Source organism: Lucilia sericata, unplaced genomic scaffold, assembly GCF_015586225.1.
Source record: "Lucilia sericata isolate MDLA Ls3-8-SP2 unplaced genomic scaffold, ASM1558622v1 Contig000307F_arrow, whole genome shotgun sequence".
Lineage (NCBI taxonomy): Eukaryota > Metazoa > Arthropoda > Insecta > Diptera > Calliphoridae > Lucilia > Lucilia sericata.
The window spans coordinates 224,723-242,259 of record NW_023994331.1 but is presented as its reverse complement, the minus strand read 5'-3'; the positions used below and the strand labels follow the sequence as shown (position 1 = coordinate 242,259).

Here is a 17,537-nt window from a genome sequence, read left to right as displayed (position 1 = left end):
CATTTACTGTATCACCTTTTGTATGTATTTTAAGCTATAAATATAAATGAATACTTGAAACTAGAATATATTCACACACATGTTATCAGTCATTAAATGTAATTGTCATTTTGGCTTGTGAATGAAATTTTACTCAGCTGAATGTTTTTATATTCTTTTCAGTTAGTTTTTTTTCTTTCTGCTACAGATTTTTAAATCCAGATAAATTTAAACCAGCGCGTGTATGTGCATTTTTTATATGCAAATTTTTACTACGTTTCAATTTTTTTTTTTTTTTGCAGTTTTATAATAGAGAAAAAATATGCAAATTTTTGAACTACTGAATGAGATGTAATTTAATATAAATGAGATTTTTTTTTGTACAAATTTGTTTTTTATTGGAAACTTTTCGTTTTGCTAACAAAATGGTTGTAAATATTGAATATTATTTAAGAGATCTAGTAGAAAATATAAAACAAACTTTTAATTTGGGAAAATGTTAAAACTTTTAAAAATTGTTCACCAATGTTTAGTAATACATAACTATAGTAAATAATATAGCATTTAGTTAGTAATTATAGCAATTCAGAAATATTTTACTTGATATAATTATTTCCACATTCCTTCCGAAATAGCATATAGAGAAGGCCAATTGATATAAATTATAGTATAGCGTCTATACTGTAGACAAAATGAAAAGAGATACATACACATTGCAAAAACATAAAGAGCGTGACAAGATAATTTTACAAATAGGGGTTGATTTAAAACAAAAAATTTTTCTATTAATCATTTCTTGCAAAAATATTCCAAAAATGCTTGCAAAATATTTTCGACAAAAATTTTGCAAATATTTCATTGATCGGTATTCAAACATTCCAACCCCTATTTAAACAATTCTGAGTCCACATCACTGGCACATTTGTACACAACAGGCCTACAAAATGATTGATTACGAGCCAAAGAACTAGAAAATAAACCTCATAATAATGAAATACTGGCCGTAAAACGATGACAATGTCAATGAAGAAAGACGAACAGATGGTATGGATTTTGTTGTTGCAAGAGCAAGTCTACGAGTGCTGAATGGTGTTATAAGATACACTAAGTAGCAGTCTACTTAATTTTCAAAGCAGTTGCAAAAACGAACATCTGATATGTATTTTGCACAAGGGGATTAAGTAGAGACTAATGCAACACATAAGGCTGGTAAATTTCCGACCATAACCTTTTCTCATGACATAATAATAAATTTGTATAAAGAAAAAAAATTTGCATGATGTTGCAAAAACTTCCTTTTAAGTAAAAATTACACCATTTTGTTGTCAAACATAATATGTATGACATATCCAGATATGTGTGTTATGTTAAGACATATCCAAAGAAATCTCCATAGAGATATAAACTTTTTTGTCATGACATGAGAAACAATTTTATAGATACATTTTTGTTATTATGTCAAGTATATTTCAGACTGAATATTTTTTTCCGTTTTGTTATGCAATGTATGATTGCAGCCACTAAATTTATATCAAGACATATTTGTCATAACAAATAAAAAAAAAAATTTTTCGTAGGAAATATGTAGATATGATCAAAAAATTAGATTTTATCATGACATGAGACAATACAATAGTCATGATATGGAGAGAAATTTTCTTTAGATATATTTTTGTCATGACATGTATAGAAACATTTTTGTGATGACATAAACATCAAATTTTTTAGAAAAATTTTTGGGGGAAAATGTCTTTGAAAAAAAATTTCTCATGTCATGAGAAAAATTTCCTTTATTCTTTTGAAATATTTTGTTATAACATGAGGAAAATTTTCTTTAAAAACATTTGTCATGACATGAAAAAAAATTGTCTCATTGTCATGAAATTTTTTCTTTTAAAAAACAAGATATAAGAGAAGTTTTTTTAGAAAATTTTTTTTTATGACATGAGGAACATTTTTCAGAAGAATAATATTTGTCGTAACATTTGGAAAACCCTTTTTAAGAATGTTTTTTTTTTCGAAAAAATTTTGTCGAGACATGAGAACATTTTCTTTAGTTTTGTCTTATCATGAAGACTTTCTTTAGAAAAATATTTCTTATGAATTTTTTGAAATCGACTTACAAAACGATTCCAAGCTTATACTTTAAGAGGTGGATGTAGGACCAATATTTTTGTATGTTGCAAACATAAGGACAAACTCATTATAACCACTCCACTGTAGTGGTTAAAATCCATTTAAAAAAAATAAACACGTACCCATATAACTAGATTTATCAACAAACCTGAACTTGGTACTACTTGATTACAAAAGTGACCCTTAAAAATATTGTGTTTTTTCAATCTAAAGACCCTCTTCTCAAACTGCTCTTTCTCTTGTCTCATTGCGCTCATATTTGCAACATTAAAGCGAACAGCAATTTGCACTTTTTCATTTTGCAAGCAACAGTTATTTCAACTACAGTTATCTGTTGATATACCCGGCAGTTCGGGGAGGCTGTTCCTTGGTTAGAGAATTAATAAGGGTGGGAATTTTTTTAACGGATTTTCTTGATATTTTTTCAGTACCATAAGAACATTTGGGTACAAAATGAGCAGCCTAAATACAGTGGTCGTGGAGCAAACATATCTGAGAGTCCTCAACTTTGGTATCAATATGAATATTTAGGAATAAATGGACAGACTAGAAATAGGGGCGTGGCACCTCAAATAGGAATTAAATAAAAAATTGTATAACTGCGAAACTTTTACAGCTAGATTCCACTCTAGAAGGCAAGATGCACTTTGACATCAATGTAATATTTGAAGAAAGAAGTAGGCGGACTTCCAAAAGGGGGGAGGAGGGGGCGCTTGGATCCTCCCATGTGAATTAAATACAAAAATGTATATATCTGTGAGATTATTAGAGGGCGAATTTTAAAATTTTGTATCATTGAAATCCACGTGAAAGTTCGGAAACACTAGGTGAACTTGCAATAGGGGGCGTGGCAGCTACCATATGAATTAAATACAGAAATGCGTATATCGGGGAAGTTTTAGGAATTAGAATGCTCAAATTTTTCACGAAGAACTTTGACATCCATGTTAATATTTGTCTTAAGAAATTTGGGGGCATTGTCCCTTGCATATGAATTAAATAGAAAAAATCTTATATCTGGGAAACTATTAGAGCTAGAAAGCACAAATTTTGCACCAAGAATGTTGATATCTATTTGGGTATTTATCGGTTATTCGAGTAACCGAATAATTCTCAATTATCCGAATGTAAACCTCAAATTATTTTTTGTCGTATAAACCGAAAAAAAAACCAAAAACCCTAATAATTGTATAACCTAATATCTATATAACATTTGAAAAAAAATAGGCGAAATACCAAAAGGCCACCTCCCATATGAAATTAATATAAAAACTCATATAACTGAAAGAATTTTCAAATTCTTCTTGGGCATCATTGAAATGCATGTGAACTTAAGGAAAAATTAAATAAACTTGGCTGAGGGGCGTGACAACTCCCATATAACTTAGATACTAAAATTCATATATTTGGGAAACTGTTAGAGCTAGAATCCTTAAGTATTGCACAAACAACTCTGATAACCATATGAACATTTGGGTGGAAAATGAACTTCCAATAGGTTTCCAAAAAGTGGATGAACATGAAATTGCTGGCGTAGCAGGTCCCATGAAAAATAAAAAATCGTATATCTGGAAAACTATTATTTATAGTGTGTTTAGAGGGTAGCAAAGCACACTGGGTATAGCTAGTAATATAGGTATCCTTGACTTCTCACAAAACTGCTGGGTACTATTTGTTGTATTTTTGCAATTTTTACCCTAATTGCAAAAGTTTTAGTGGTGTTAGTCAAAGTTTATTCCGTAAAAGAAAAAATCCCCCGATTAGAATAAACAACCCGCTTTTTTCTCTCCAAATACAAAACTATTTTCAACACATATAATCAATACGGGTTCGAGTGTATGAGTCCTACTAATCCGTACGAGATTAACAGCATTCTTCTGTTCAATTCATTCCAATTAAACTGCATCTTCTGCATGTACTCTTTGTAATTGAGTTTGAAATTGATTATTAACTCACCTTATTTGTTTGTTTGTTTGTTTCCTTTCAATATGTGAATGTATAGGTATTGATTGCATTTGATTGTTTAGTTTTTTTTTTTCGTTGTTTGTTGGACGACTGACTCTCTTTTATTTCTGTTTGTTTTTGCTATTTTGTTTTTATGTATTTTTCTTCTCTATACATTTTGTTTTTGTGTTTAGAGGTGGTACAACATACATTCATACAATTTTTAGCTGTTTTATTTGTATTATTTTTATAAAAGATCATCAAACTATACAGAAATATATCAGTTGTATTTTAGACCTCAACGAGTATAAAACGTTGCGTTTATTATAAGACGTTTTTGTGTGTTACAAACATAAATACTTACTTGGAACAAAAAAAAAAAAAAAAAACAAGTTAAAGCCAAAGTAATAAAAAATCAATAAAAAACGTCTAGCAAATTCTTAAAAGTTAATAATAACCAAAAAAGTAAAAAAAAATATCTTTAAGGCAAAAAAGGGTCCTTTAAAGAAAACCTGTGCTAAACAAAAATTTTGTGTTTTAATAAAAAAATAAAATAAAAATAAATATGCCTCCTACCGGTATTTCTCTTGATGAAGCTGATCATCATCATGATTATAAATCCTATTTTGAACATACACACACCAATGGCAATGGTGCCCATTTGGTAAATGACCAAGAAGATGAAGAGGATGATATGTATGCTGCAGTTCGTGAACATACCAGGTATTAAAGGGTTTTTAAGAAATTTGGAAAAATTCCACAAACATGATTTTAAACCTGAAGTTAAGGTGTAGGGTTTACTATTCAAATTAAATCAGAAAGACTTAATTCCTATTTTAACAAAAATCTTTTATAAAAAATATAAATAAAAAATGTATATATTTTTACCGGAATTTTTCATACATAATGTAGTATGTGTCTCGTGAATTTCATTTGTCGGTTTTTATATACAATTTGTATTTTTTCATGACCTTGTAAATTTCAAATATATTTATACAGTTAGTATTAAATTTTGTATATACTATTGTTTTTTTAGTTTTATTTTTGGCTAATTGTCAACAAAATGCGTTTATATTATATTAATGTTTTATAGTACCCTACAGTGAGACAAAAAAAAAAATAAGAAAACTAATTTGAAACTTTTAAAACTTTTATTAATTTTGTTTAAATTTTAACCAAACTTCAGAAAGGTATACCCATTATCTTAATTTCTCTTACATATGTATATATGGAGGTCTATTTGGTATAAAATTTTATATTTTATTTTAAATAAATCTTATAAATTATTAATAGACATCAGTTTTATAATAACTGAACACAATTTCCTTGCTGTTGATATATAAATTGTCTACCGTTAGTATTATTCGAGTATAAAATCGATAATTTCTTTATAATTTTTAATTTCACACACAATTTGCTTTCCACTGATATAAGAAAATGTTCAAATGTTTCCTTTCATATGATAAAAACCTGAATAACAAACCGATAACGATATTTCATCGGTAATTGTAGTACATTTGTAAATCGAAGTGCTTTACATGAACACCTGCCATGACGGCCACTAGGTGAGCTGTTAAACGACTCACCACCACTCCTATGTATTTCCTTAGGCCAGTAAATGTACAAGCACTTTGATCAAGTACTCAAGCTATCTTATCTCTTACCACCCCTTGCTTAACTTCCGAGATTCATTTCCGTTTACAACTGCGCAGATAGGATGGCCTATATTGATTCGGCAACAGGGCTTAGAGATGTTATTGCTAAAACACTGTGGTAAGTCTGGAGTGAACAGATAAGGAATCACTTCTATAAGATACCTATCATTCATCACCATTCCACCCTACTCATTTATTCGAGAGATTCACTCTAGTCATGTGGGTGGAAAGAGGCCTGCATATCCCTCCATCCATTCTGTATTGTATACACTTGACACCAAGTCATTCTAAACACTTAGCCACATATTTACTCCTCTGTGGGGTATCTGTAGTCTTATCCCGAAATAAAGATTTCACCATATATCAGTCTTTTAACCAATATTCTCTTCCCGCTACCCGTAGGGTGTTCTTCAATAAACGAACAAGACGAAGTCCGAAACTCTGCCCTATGGGCTACCGGTTCCCAAATTCTAATTCATCACTTCCGTTTACAACTGCGCAGATGGGATGGTCTCTGTTGATTCGGCAACAGGACCTAGAGACATTATCGGTAAAACAGTATCATCTATCGCAATTCCAACCTTCTCATTTATCCGACACATTCCCTATAATCATGTGGGTGGAAAGAGGCCTGCATATCACTACATCCACTCCGTATTATATACAGATGACAACAACTCATTCCAAACACTTAACCACATATTCACTCCTCTGTAGTGTTTTACGGCAACAGCACTGAGCTTACCCTGAAATATAGATTTCATCGTGTATCAGTCTTTTAACCAATATTCTCTTCGCTCTACCTGAAGAGACCTTTCCAATATTAAGGAAAAGACAAAGTTTGATACTCTGCCCTATGGGCTACGGGTTTCCGGATGGTACCAGATTATATGACCCTCTGTTTCCATCCCAAGGCAAATCATTCCAAGAAAGTCAGAGGATACATTTGACACCCCCAATTTGCAGTCCCGGAAGACTAAAGGTACTGGTAGCACCTTCTTTTCCCCGAATCACACCTAGATATTACCTAGATGAAAGTTCATCTAGGTAATATGACCCGGTGTGTGGTAGGGGCCAACGGTAGTACAGATATTTTATATTGATTATAGTTATTTATTTGGTATAAAAATAGATCAATCGGTCAATATGAAACATTCTAAAGCAAAATAATCATCCGTCCGCTGTGTAATGAGGCCTTAATAACAAATTCCGAAACTTATCAGATATAAGTCCTAATAATATTTAAACCGATCAAACATTTTGAATCAAAATGTTTTAAAAGGAAAACCTAGTTCCCCTCTGGTGATCAGAAATGCTTAATGAATCAAATTGGTAAAGAATATCTTAACTGAAATTGAAACAGAACTAATACTAGATCTAGTAGTAAGACTTTTAACGTAAAATGTCTTTGCAAGAATCCAAGAATTTAAAGAGTTTTTTTAACTCTATGCTAAAACTGATGGTAGAATTGAGATTTCTACCAGATGTATTCAAATAAAAATGTATTGGAAATGCAGTCGAGATTTCCCTAATTGTTTTTTTCTAGAATTATAAACTTTTTTAAACACTTTACCTTAGCTGTAGCACTAGATAAATCGTAAACAATTTGCTATATCTTGCCCTCGTCATAGCGTTATCTACCTCAATTTATTTTCAAAGTGGTGAAATAGTTTTTTGAACTTTTCTAGTATTTTTGCTAACGTAAATAAAAGAAATTTTCGTTTTTCATAAAAATGTTTCCTATTATTGTTGTCTATTATTAATTTCAATAGCAAAACATGTCGCATGAATTAAAAATTTTAGATTGTTTTTATTATAGAAATATTTTTATATATAAAAACCAAACGATTCATTTCAAATTAATAATGAAAAACATAATTTGCGTCATAATGTTATTATTCTTATTATTATTAATTTGTGTATTTTTTTTTATTATATAATGAAATGCAAAATTTAAATTTAAACTGATTTTTTAATCTGTAAATATTTACTCATGTCAGCACGTTTTTACAGCAACTTGTTGTCTTTATTTTTAAATTTTAAAAATAGTTTAGAAGAATTGTGATAAAAGAGACAAAACGATATATTAAACAAAAATAAATGTTTATAAATATTTTAAAGATATTGCACGTATGGGATTTTAGAGTTTAATTTCAAATTTTCTAAGCAACAAGTACTAGAACTATAACTAGCCCCTAAGAACCAGTCACAGAACTACATCTTTACTACTTTCTATAACAGAATATAACAATTTCAAGCTAAATCGCTAGAACTAGATCAAACCAATGTTTTCAAGACTTTATTTTAAAGTGAAAACTTTCCAATTTAACCTCATTAACCTTCAAATAACCTATAGACAGACAGTTATTGCTGCATAAACTAACTGTTCATATTACAATCAATAACTCATATTTAATCATTTAATCAATACAAAACAACTACATACTAATCACTCAACAAAATATTATTTATGAATAATATAATAATAAACAAATTTAACAAGAAAAAAATCGTAATAAATGCCAAAAATATAAAAATGCGTCATGATAGTAGCTCACATGAAAAATAAAGGAGGTGTGTCCATGTTTATTTTTTCAAGTGTATTTCTCTTTTAGTCTTCATGACTTGAATTTTTTCTTTTAGCAAATTTTCAATTACGAAAATTGTTTAAAAACATTTTTATTTATTATTAACATTCCAAAGTTCGTTGGTGCTGCTAGTGGGAGGTAATTTTGTGGTGTTTATTTGTTTAAATTTTATTGTTTAAAATAAAATTTCAATGTTATCTTAACCAAAATAAGTGCGACAACTACAATAATTATAAATTAAATGCAACTGTTTAAAAATATTTGATAAGACGACTTTAACTTTTGTTAGATAAAAAAAATGTCTATTAATTTTTTTCATTTCCTTTGGTAGTTTTTATGAACAGTTATTTGAATTGACGTAATGGTTTTGTTGTTTTTGCGCTAGAGCAATTACAATAATTAACAATTTTATTGCTTAATATTACACAGGCCAACAAGATTTCACCCATAGTATAATTTCCGAAACTTGTGGTGCTGATTCGAAATCTGGCCTCATAATTTCTGTGTCATATTATGTTTTCGAGATATCGTCTTAAAATTTTTGGCCAGTATTGGAACGCTATAAAAGCGTAAACAAATCAGATCATAGATTTGGATCCTGTAGAAATATGTCCTCTGGTCTCTGTGTTAAAAATTTGTTGGCCTGTGTTATTGAAAAGTTCACTCAATAAACGATCTACCAATGCCCGTCTATCGATCATCTATCTATCTATTATCTATATATCTATCTATCTATCTATCTATCTATCTATCTATCTATCTATCTATCTATCTATCTATCTATCTATCTATCTATCTATCTATCTATCTATCTATCTATCTATCTATCTATCTATCTATCTATCTATCTATCTATCTATCTATCTATCTATCTATCTATCTATCTATCTATCTATCTATCTATCTATCTATCTATCTATCTATCTTCTATCTATCTATCTATCTATCTATCTATCTATCTATCTATCTATCTATCTATCTATCTATCTATCTATCTATCTATCTATCTATCTATATATATATATATATATATATATATATATATATACATATATATATATATATATATATATATATATATGCCAATATAACTTCGAACAAGTACGTTCAAGCAAGTACGAGGAAAGTTTCACGTATGACTGGACATACAAAACTACGAGCACAACTTCACCGAATTGGACGATAGTGAAAAACTGAAATACTTTCTCTGCCATTGCGAAGCTTTTGTTGAAATTAGATCCAAAAACTTTGGTTGTGATATTATACCGGATATAACATTTCCAAAGAACATATACTGGAATATTTTAAGGAATTATGGAGCGGAGGGAGACTGAGTTTCTGAAACATGGAGAAAAAAGAAGAATTGAATAATCCGTACTCAAATCAATCCGAAGCGGTTTCAGAATTACGGTCTTCTTTACAGTACAAGTACAAATTACTTCATTCAAGTACGGATCCATTAAGTACGAGCTTTTTTTTGGGCCAAAGTGATAAATATTTTTAACAAAATAAGAAATGTTCAATTGCGATTAAATTAAGTATGAAAAAAGATTAAATTAAATATGAAAAATAAATTTTGCTGTCAATTTGTTATAATTTATTATTATGCGTTTTTTCTTTCTGTGTAGATATACAATTACACTACAACAATTTATTGTTATTATTGTTATCATATAAATGATATTAGTTACATACATATAAATTAACTTTGATTTTCTCCTTTTATATGACAATTATTACAAAATAGTAATGTTATTATTCCAACTGAATAAGCATGACTGTGACTAAATAAATAAATGACAGATGATTAAAACTTTTACCTTATTAACTAATGCAGTTTTTTATTAGTTTTATAACAAGAAGTATCTGAAAAAAATATACAAAATTTTTTTACAAAAAAACTTTCGCTTTTAAGTTTTTTTGTTTAAAATTTTTAAAGAGTGCCAACATTTATAACAAAACAAATTATAATAATTATCAGCAAATTTTGTTTAAGTGTAAACACCAAATGCGAATAGCAATATGTCAAAATTTATTCGGTTTTTATCAGTTTTTTTTTTTCGTTTCAACCTTCAGTTACAGTTTGTTTTTAATGAAATTTAAAAAACAATTAATCATTGACCTGTTTATTTAAATTTTTCTAGATATTCCGATGGCACAGTTAAACTACGTAATCCCAATATTGAACTTATGGATCAGGATATTTTATATCATTTGGCCTTAGGCAGTGAATCGCACGATTTACATGAAATGTTTGGTGATGTCAAGGTGAGTTTGAATTATCGGTAAATGAGTGTTTAAACAATTTAATAAGGCCTAATGAAATTTTATAATATTAAAACTATGCAAAAAATTGCAAACACTTGTAACTATTTGCAACTTTAATGAAATTAAAATGTTATAACTTCCGTAAATTATGTTTGAATATTAAATGAAACCAATACTAATTTAGTATTAGATATATCCGACGTAGTCCAATTGGAAAATAAACATAATTTTCAATCACTTTTTTCAATTGTCATTTATCTATAACTTATTTTAATATTTGTTTATAATTACATCAACTTAATAAGAATTCAAATTCACCGTTATTTTTTTATGTTCTTAATAGAACTTGTTTTAACAAATATCGCCAGATTCTTTGCATCAATTTTCTAAAACGCAAGAGAAACGTGATTTTTATGTTAATAAATTTATTAAAAAAATAAAAGTTGTTTGCAAAAAAAAAACATAACAAGTTATTAATGAAAATATAATACAGTGGATAACAAAACAAATAGAAACTATTAACAAGTAAAACTTGTATAATAAGTCTAGTCTATAGCATATATTCCAATCTAAAGTCTAGTCTATAGTCTACAGTCTAGTCTAAAGACTAGTCTATAGTCTAGTCTATAGTCTAGCCTATAGTCTAGCCTATAGTCTAGTCTATAGTCTCGCCTATAGTCTAGTCTATAGACTAAACTGTAGTCTAGTCCATGGTCTAGTCTATAGTCTAGTCTATAGTCTAGTCTATAGTCTAGTCTATAGTCTAGTCTATAGTCTAGTCTATAGTCTAGTCTATAGTTTAGTCTATAGTCTAGTCTATAGTCTAGTCTATAGTCTAGTCTATAGTCTAGTCTATAGTCTAGTCTATAGTCTAGTCTATAGTCTAGTCTATAGTCTAGTCTATAGTCTAGTCTATAGTCTAGTCTATAGTATAGTCTATAGTCTAGTCTATAGTCTAGTCTATAGTCTTGTCTATAGTCTAGTCTATAGTCTAGTCTAGTCTATAGTCTAGTCTATAGTCTAGTCTATAGTCTAGTCTATAGTCTAGTCTAGTCTATAGTCTAGTCTATAGTCTAGTCTATAGTCTAGTCTATAGTCTAGTCTATAGTCTAGTCTATAGTCTAGTCTATAGTCTAGTCTATAGTCTAGTCTATAGTCTAGTCTATAGTCTAGTCTATAGTCTAGTCTATAGTCTAGTCTATAGTCTAGTCTATAGTCTAGTCTATAGTCTAGTCTATAGTCTAGTCTATAGTCTAGTCTATAGTCTAGTCTATAGTCTAGTCTATAGTCTAGTCTATAGTCTAGTCTATAGTCTAGTCTATAGTCTAGTCTATAGTCTAGTCTATAGTCTAGTCTATAGTCTAGTCTAGTCTAGTCTATAGTCTAGTCTATAGTCTAGTCTATAGTCTAGTCTATAGTCTAGTCTATAGTCTAGTCTATAGTCTAGTCTATAGTCTAGTCTATAGTCTAGTCTATAGTCTAGTCTAGTCTAGTCTATAGTCTAGTCTATAGTCTAGTCTATAGTCTAGTCTATAGTCTAGTCTATAGTCTAGTCTATAGTCTAGTCTATAGTCTAGTCTATAGTCTAGTCTATAGTCTAGTCTATAGTCTAGTCTATAGTCTAGTCTATAGTCTAGTCTATAGTCTAGTCTATAGTCTAGTCTAGTCTAGTATATAGTCTAGTCTATAGTCTAGTCTATAGTCTAGTTTATAGTCCAGTCTATAATCCAGTCTACAGTCTAGCCTACAGTCTAGTCTATAGTCTAGTCTATAGTCTAGTCTATAGTCTAGTCTATAGTCTAGTCTATAGTCTAGTATATAGTCTAGTCTATAGTCTAGTCTATAGTCTAGTTTATAGTCCGGTCTATAATCCAGTCTACAGTCTAGCCTACAGTCTAGTCTATAGTCTAGTCTTTATGTTAGTCTGGGCTATAGTCTAGGTAATTAGTGTTTTTTTTTTTTTCTTTAAAAATTTCAACTTGTTCTGTTACTCACTGTATGTTGCTTTATTTTAATTAAGTAATCTCAACCATAACCAACCTTAATTTGCAATTAAACAAAAAATTGACAATTAATGCTGCAAAAAATCTTGATACAGAAAAAATTTGTTTTTAAAATAAGTAATATATTAAACAATTTAAATAATAATTTAAATAATAAGTAATGCGCATATTATAAAAAAGGTGATATAATTAAATGATAAGAAAAATGTATATAAAAAAACTGATAAAGTAACAACTGCAATTAATTAAAAAGTCATTCATAAAGCCTTAGATTATTTAAAAAACACTCTCTTACCTATAAATATGTATAAAACAAATATTTTAAATCTTTAATATTTTTTCTCTTTCTTTCCTTTCTTTCAATTAAAAAAAAAATAATAAAAAACAAAAAACAGTTTGTTTGCATGGGCGGGACACCAAAGCGTATGGAAAACTTTGCACATTTCATAATGAATGAAATCGGCTATAAATTACCAGCGGGCACAATGTTACAGGACATTAGTGCCTACTCGTATCGTTATTCCATGTACAAAGTTGGTCCAGTACTTTGTGTTAGTCACGGCATGGGAACGCCCTCTGTTAGCATTTTAATGCATGAAATGATTAAACTGATGTATCATGCCAAGTGCCATGATCCCGTTTTCATACGTATTGGCACTTGTGGTGGTATTGGTGTTGAGGGTGGTACTGTCATCATAACCGAGGATGCCTTGGATGGTCAACTTCGGAATTCGCATGAGTTTGTGAGTATTTATTTTTGTTTTTCTTTTTGGGTTTTGAAATGAATTTAAATTATTTTTTTTAAATTAGACTGTTTTGGGCAAAACTATACATCGTCCCGCTAAATTGGATAAAAAACTGGCCAGAGAACTTAAATCTTTAGCAAGTCAAGATGATCCCTATGATACAATTATTGGCAAAACTTTATGTACCAATGATTTCTATGAGGGTAAGATTTCTTCTTTTTATTTTACATGAAATGATCAGACTGTGTAAATAATCAATTACAATTATTTGTAATGTGTAATTGTACAATAAATGATTACAATTATAGGTAATTGTAATTGAAATTGATTGTAATTGAGCAATAACAAATTACAATTGCTTAAAGTTTTTACAATTATTTGCAATTGTAATTTAACACCATTCCAATTACTTGTAATTTTAACTTGTATATTACCAATTACTTGTACTTATAAGGAAAAAAATAGACACAATTACAAGTGATTGAAAATACTTTAAGTTATTGTAATTGATTATTGCTCAATTACACTTTACAAATAAGTGTAATGACCAAAATTTCAATTACAATTACCTGTAATTATTACTATTACTTCTTTGCAATTGAAAATATAATTGGCATGTCCCAAGCCTAGAAACCATGTACTTAAGATTAACTTTTTCTAGGTCAAGGACGTTTAGATGGAGCTTTTTGTGAATTCACCGAAGCCGATAAAATGGCTTATTTAGAAAAATTACGTGAGCATGGTGTGGTTAATATTGAAATGGAAAGCACCATATTTGCAGCACTGACATATCATGCCGGCATCAAAGCTGCTGTGGTGTGTGTGGCATTGCTTAATCGTCTAAACGGTGATCAGGTAAGCAAGAACTTAATTAGTAAATTTTTAGGATTAATAAAACTAAATTCCTTTAATATCTCTTGTTCAGGTCAATGCGCCCAAAGAAGTTATGAATGAATGGCAAGAACGTCCTCAAATTCTAGTGGCACGTTATATACGCAAAGTATTAGCCCAAAAGGGCCAATTGAAAAATTTGTTCGGTCAACAAGGTTCCATTAAATCACCCAGACGTTTCAAATTGGTACAACAAGAATCTCAAGCTCATGAATAAATTTTAAATAACAAAAAGCCGGAATATTACCAAATAAATTTATTTAACTACAAATTATTTTTGTAGTTGAATTATTCTCATTAACACAAAACACAGACAAGACACACTAAACTATAAACTAAATAATGTTATAAATAAATTAATTAAAACTACATTAGGTTATAGTCTAAAAAGAGTTAAAAATCTTTCTAAACCTTTGAAAAAAAAAATAGACATACTCTATATACTTACATATATAAATACGTTCTTTATTCCTCTTAAATAAATCTAAAACTTAATAAACAATTACATAAATATATTAAATAAACCAAAATATTATACTATATAAATATTTACACAAATATAACTATGTATTATATGGACATTTAAGAAAAAAATCTGTTTATTTTTGTAAAACTTATAAAAAATCGTTCTGAAATTTTTAAATTTTCTAGACCCAGTTGTCTATAGTTTTACAAAAATTAGCTTAAAGGCCAAAATTTATAAAATATTTTATTTATTTTTTTTTAATTCTATAAAACTTTTTTAGTTTTCCTAGAATTAAAAAAACAACTTAAAACATTTTATAAATATTGCTTTTTAAATTAAAATTTGCACATTTTTTGTTATTAACAATTATGTTTTTAGAACAATTTTTGTTGTAAGAGTACTAATTTAACAAAAAAAAAAAAATTAAAAATAAACCATAAATTCCATATTTATTGTAATATAAGTCAATTTCATCATATTTTTATTTTTTTTATTAATATTTTTATTTAAGGGTTTTTTAATTATATTTTTTATTTTAATTTTTAGTTTTATATAAATTTTTTTTTATAAATATATCAAAACAAAGCATTTAATTTGTGTAAAAAAATAAAATAATTTCTTAAAACCGAAACAATTTAGTTTTAATTCAAAATATTTAATACAAATTAAAATAATTTTTCTTAATATGTTTAACAACTTTCGTTATATTTATACACTTAGCTTAGCAACATTTGTAAGCAACATGTTGCTACAGATGTTAGAGCAAGCATCTTTAGTGAAAGTAAATTTTGGAAACGACATTTAAAGCACAAAAGTATTCCATTTTGTCTACATTTAAGTTTTTTATTGCAACAGATCTCAAGTAGTAAAGCAACAACATTTTAAAGAAAAACTAATGCATAATGTAGAATAGACTATGTAATAGACTATAGACTAGACTTTAGTCTAGAGAATAGACTATGGAATAGACTATAGACTAGACTTTAGTCTAGACTATAGAGTCGCTAGACTGTAGTGCAAACTATAGACTAGACTATAGACTAGACTATAGACTAGACTATAGACAAGACTATAGACTAGACTATAGACTAGACTACACTATAGACTACACTATAGACTAGACTAGACTAGACTATAGACTAGACTATAGACTAGACTATAGACTAGACTATAGACTAGACTATAGACTAGACTATAGACTAGACTATAGACTAGACTATAGACTAGACTATAGACTAGACTATAGACTAGACTATAGACTAGACTATAGACTAGACTATAGACTAGACTATAGACTAGACTATAGACTAGACTATAGACTAGACTATAGACTAGACTATAGACTAGACTATAGACTAGACTAGACTATAGACTAGACTATAGACTAGACTATAGACTAGACTATAGACTAGACTATAGACTAGACTATAGACTAGACTATAGACTAGACTACAGACTAGACTATAGACTAGACTATAGACTAGACTATAGACTAGACTATAGACTAGACTATAGACTAGACTATAGACTAGACTATAGACTAGACTATAGACTAGACTATAGACTAGACTATAGACTAGACTATAGACTAGACTATAGACAAGACTATAGACTAGACTATAGACTAGACTATAGACTAGACTATAGACTAGACTATAGACTAGACTATAGACTAGACTATAGACTGGACTATAGACTAGACTATAGACTAGACTATAGACTGACTATAGACTAGGCTATAGACTAGACTATAGACTAGACTATAGACTAGACTATAGACTAGACTATAGACTAGACTGTAGACTAGACTATAGACTAGACTGTAGACTAGACTATAGACTAGACTGTAGACTAGACTATAGACTAGACTGTAGACTAGACTATAGACTAGACTGTAGACTAGACTATAGACTATACTCGACTATAGACTAAACTCGACTATAGACTAGACTTTAGACTAGACTATAGATTAGAGTATAGATTAGACTATAGACTAGACTATAGACTAGACTATAGACTAGACTACAGACTAGACTATAGACTAGACTATAGACTAGACTATAGACTAGACTATAGACTAGACTATAGACTAGACTATAGACTAGACTATAGACTAGACTATAGACTAGACTATAGACTAGACTATAGACTAGACTATAGACTAGACTATAGACTAGACTATAGACTAGACTATAGACTAGACTATAGACTAGACTATAGACTAGACTATAGACTAGACTATAGACTAGACTATAGACTAGACTATAGACTAGACTATAGACTAGACTATAGACTAGACTATAGACTAGACTATAGACTAGACTATAGACTAGACTATAGACTAGACTATAGACTGGACTATAGACTAGGACTATAGACTAGACTATAGACTGGACTGGACTATAGACTAGACTATAGACTAGACTATAGACTAGACTATAGACTAGACTATAGACTAGACTATAGACTAGACTATAGACTAGACTATAGACTAGACTATAGACTAGACTATAGACTAGACTATAGACTAGACTATAGACTAGACTATAGACTAGACTATAGACTAGACTATAGACTAGACTATAGACTAGACTATAGACTAGACTATAGACTAGACTATAGACTAGACTATAGACTAGACTATAGACTAGACTATAGACTAGACTATAGACTAGACTATAGACTAGACTATAGACTAGACTATAGACTAGACTATAGACTAGACTAGACTATAGACTAGACTATAGACTAGACTATAGACTAGACTATAGACTAGACTATAGACTAGACTATAGACTAGACTATAGACTAGACTATAGACTAGACTATAGACTAGACTATAGACTAGACTATAGACTAGA

The 17,537-nt window shown here is 29.2% G+C and overlaps 1 protein-coding gene across 5 annotated transcripts in view; it reads left to right on the top strand.

Annotated features, from left to right (window-relative positions):
* Window positions 1-15,579, top strand: part of LOC119603443 (uridine phosphorylase 1) — a 46,119-nt gene extending 30,540 nt beyond the window's left edge. For 4 of the 5 annotated variants that reach the window (XM_037955485.1, XM_037955483.1, XM_037955484.1 and 1 more), the window contains 5 exons: window positions 10,447-10,570; window positions 12,969-13,316; window positions 13,384-13,522; window positions 13,981-14,174; window positions 14,245-15,303. In XM_037955485.1, coding sequence (XP_037811413.1) covers window positions 10,447-10,570; window positions 12,969-13,316; window positions 13,384-13,522; window positions 13,981-14,174; window positions 14,245-14,427 — 988 coding nt within the window. In that variant the 3' untranslated portion in view covers window positions 14,428-15,303. Of the gene's footprint in view, window positions 1-4,336; window positions 4,783-10,446; window positions 10,571-12,968; window positions 13,317-13,383; window positions 13,523-13,980; window positions 14,175-14,244 lie in introns of those variants that run through there. The other variant, XM_037955481.1, reaches the window with a different exon arrangement.
* The last annotated feature ends 1,958 nt before the right edge of the window (window positions 15,580-17,537 follow it).